At 34.0% G+C, this 3120-nt stretch overlaps 1 protein-coding gene across 1 annotated transcript in view; it reads left to right on the forward strand.

The window, feature by feature from the left end:
* The window catches only part of LOC111446738 (ubiquitin carboxyl-terminal hydrolase 12-like), a 16799-nt gene that overhangs the window by 11867 nt on the left and 1812 nt on the right, over positions 1–3120 (forward strand). Inside the window, exons 18-27 of the mRNA XM_023085715.1 lie at positions 618–706; positions 801–909; positions 1015–1083; positions 1164–1265; positions 1906–1961; positions 2047–2224; positions 2313–2414; positions 2492–2563; positions 2724–2789; positions 2986–3051. Coding sequence (XP_022941483.1) covers positions 618–706; positions 801–909; positions 1015–1083; positions 1164–1265; positions 1906–1961; positions 2047–2224; positions 2313–2414; positions 2492–2563; positions 2724–2789; positions 2986–3051 — 909 coding nt within the window. The remainder of the gene's footprint in view (positions 1–617; positions 707–800; positions 910–1014; positions 1084–1163; positions 1266–1905; positions 1962–2046; positions 2225–2312; positions 2415–2491; positions 2564–2723; positions 2790–2985; positions 3052–3120) is intronic.

Genomic DNA, 3120 nt, shown 5'->3' on the forward strand with positions numbered 1-3120 from the left:
GGGGGGGGGGGGGGGGGGGTGTGTTGGGTACCTGATATCTCATCTTTAAACCCATTGTTCAGGTACTTTTAGTTTGATTTACCTACACTCATGACCCATATTATTTAGTACTTGTAATATTTGCTGTATACGCAGCCAGATATTACATGCGTACAAGTTTGTTTGTGGTAATGTTAATTGCAAAGTACACCATGTTAGTTTTTTTTTAAAACAAAAATTATAAAATGGTTTTAAAATCCATGTGGTTAGCTAAATTTATTAATCATTTCTCAGTTTCTTACTGAAACAAAATTACAAAAAAGTATTACTCATGGAATAAGTTTGTTTCAGTTACTAAGAAGAATTATAACAATTAATGTAATAGTATTTATAGATCTTTCATACTGCAAAGTGTTCTAAGATATTCTTGGCTGTGAGGCTACAGTTTCAGATTTTAGTAACTACATGTATACATGGATGTAACTTGTAGTTTTCCTATTATATTAATAACATCAGTCCTGCAATCATAAAGTCAGACAATTTCGATTGGGGTGGGGGTAGGATGGAGACACCTGTGTGCACATTGTATGCATAATAATATCTTGCAATCCTTGCAATAATTTGATTTCATGCTTCAGGATCTGCATCCTATTGTTCCACCTGAAAAAAATAAAGACGATATTCTGCTTTTCTTCAAGCTTTATGACCCCGAGAAAGTGGAGCTAAGGTATATGATATGTCTTCCCGTGAGTGAATCATTGTTAACTTCTGATTCTGGATAATGACATATTTCCCTTTTTTTTTTTCTTTTGCCGTGCCAGATATGTAGGTAGGCTTTTTGTGAAGAGTTCAACGAAGCCTATTGAAATTTTGGAAAAACTAAATAAAATGGCAGGCTTTGATCCTGCTCAAGAGATTGAACTTTTTGAGGTATGTTTATGATATGTTTTGCCTTTTCTTTCCTCAATTGTTTTTGTTTCAAGTGACCACATTCATCTATAAATCATTCTTAGAAGTTCATTTGTTGATCTTCAGGAAATAAAGTTTGAACCTTGTGTCATGTGTGAACATCTAGATAAAAGGACTTCATTTCGACTAAGTCAGGTAGGTATTTACTTACTGCCCATATGATTGTGTTTGTGCATATCATTGCCACTTATCTGTCATCTCTTTGTTTTTTGCAGATTGAGGATGGGGATATTATTTGCTTTCAGAAATCCCCTATAAGTGAAGAATGCAGATACACCGATGTTCCTTCATTTTTGGAGTACGTACATAATCGTCAGGTACAAATCCGGAAACGGCTGGCATTGCTACTATATTATGGTTATTACACTAGGGTTTTTCATTTTTTTATGAATGTCACACCCTTAACTCAGGTTACTTCTCTTGTAGGATTAGAAAAACAGGACGCAACATTTTGGCACATATTAGACATGCAAATCAGATTTTTTGGAATGTAGGAAAATTTATGGTTGTTGTGTTTAATGACAATGAAATAATATCCATTGTTGGGCAAAGCTATTAGATCTGGAGTAGTAGGACACGTTGTGGTAGTGAGAACTTTTTATCTGTACTATGTTAAAAGGCACTTGAAGTTCTTTTTTTTTTTTAATTTTCTTTCAAGCCCGTCTTATTTATAAGGTTTATAATAACCAACAAGGACGATCTTTTTAAAGCACCTTGTTACTATATAGGCTGATTTTAAATAATTAACCATAACTGGATTTCATTTTGATTAATTCTCACTATAGGCTGAATCCTTACCAAGTGTTGAAATGTTTATGCCAATCTTATATTACTGTTGCTGGTGCTGCATTTGTTTGTCTATATCAGCAATGTGCAACAGTAGTTGCTTAAGATTGACTGGTAAAATGATAGTGATACACATTGGATGATGCCTGTATGTGGTGTTCTGCATTCCAGGTTGTTCATTTTCGAACTCTAGAGAGACCCAAGGAGGACGATTTTTGCTTAGAGCTGTAAGTATTTCCTGAAATTTTGTAGTTTCAATCGAGATTTGTCAAAGTTGACACAGTTCAATGTGCGTAACTTCTCTTTCTCTAGGTCAAAAAATCACACTTATGATGAAGTGGCAGAAAAGGTAGCACAACGAATTGGACTGGAGGATTCGTCCAAAATCAGATTGACTGCACATAACTGCTATTCTCAGCAACCTAAGCCACAGCCTATTAAATATCGAGGGGTAGATCATTTGTCAGATATGTTGGTACATTATAACCAGGTAGCTTTTTCTGGATTTTAATTCCATACTCACTCTTGTGTGCCTAATTACATGATTTGGAGCTGAATTTTGTGCTATATGTTTACAGATGTCTGATATATTGTATTTTGAAGTCTTGGACATTCCCCTACCAGAACTACAGGGTCTGAAAAATCTGAAGGTTGCATTTCATCATGCCACAAAAGATGAGGTGCTAATTGTTTGTTGCACAATTTTCCCCTTTCGGATTGTCATCATGCTTTGACCAATTTGTTTACATTGTTTCAGGTGGTTATTCACAATATTAGATTACCTAAACAGAGTACCGTTGGTGATGTTATTAATTTACTTAAAACAAAGGTATGGATTATCTTCTTTCAATTATTACTTGTAGAAGCATGATGATCAAAGTTTTGATTGGGGGGGAAACAATGTCTAGTTATTCTCTGATATTATTCCTTGGTTCATTTACAATCCTTCACATTGGCCAGTGATGTTATTTTAGTACCACCTGAAACAGGTTGAGTTATCTCATCCAGATGCAGAACTAAGATTACTTGAAGTTTTCTATCATAAGATCTATAAGGTAATGATTATCTAAACTTGGAATTTGAAAGTTCCCTTGGATTGAGTACTGATCTTCACCTGCTTTTTAATGAACACTAGAATCAAATATTTTATGCTATTTTCATGTAATTAGTCTGAAGTTGATGTTGATGTTTAGGGCGTGATGATATTGTTTTTCCTATGCTTTTAATGTTAACTGTGGTTCCTTTTCCCAGATTTTTCCACATAATGAAAGAATTGAGAATATAAATGACCAGTACTGGACACTACGTGTGGAGGAGGTAAATGTTTCCATATGGTCAATAAATTATTAATTATAGTTTTTTTTTTTTTTTTTTTTTTTTTTTTCC

Source organism: Cucurbita moschata, unplaced genomic scaffold (assembly GCF_002738365.1).
Source record: "Cucurbita moschata cultivar Rifu unplaced genomic scaffold, Cmos_1.0 Cmo_Scf00001, whole genome shotgun sequence".
Classification (NCBI taxonomy): domain Eukaryota; kingdom Viridiplantae; phylum Streptophyta; class Magnoliopsida; order Cucurbitales; family Cucurbitaceae; genus Cucurbita; species Cucurbita moschata.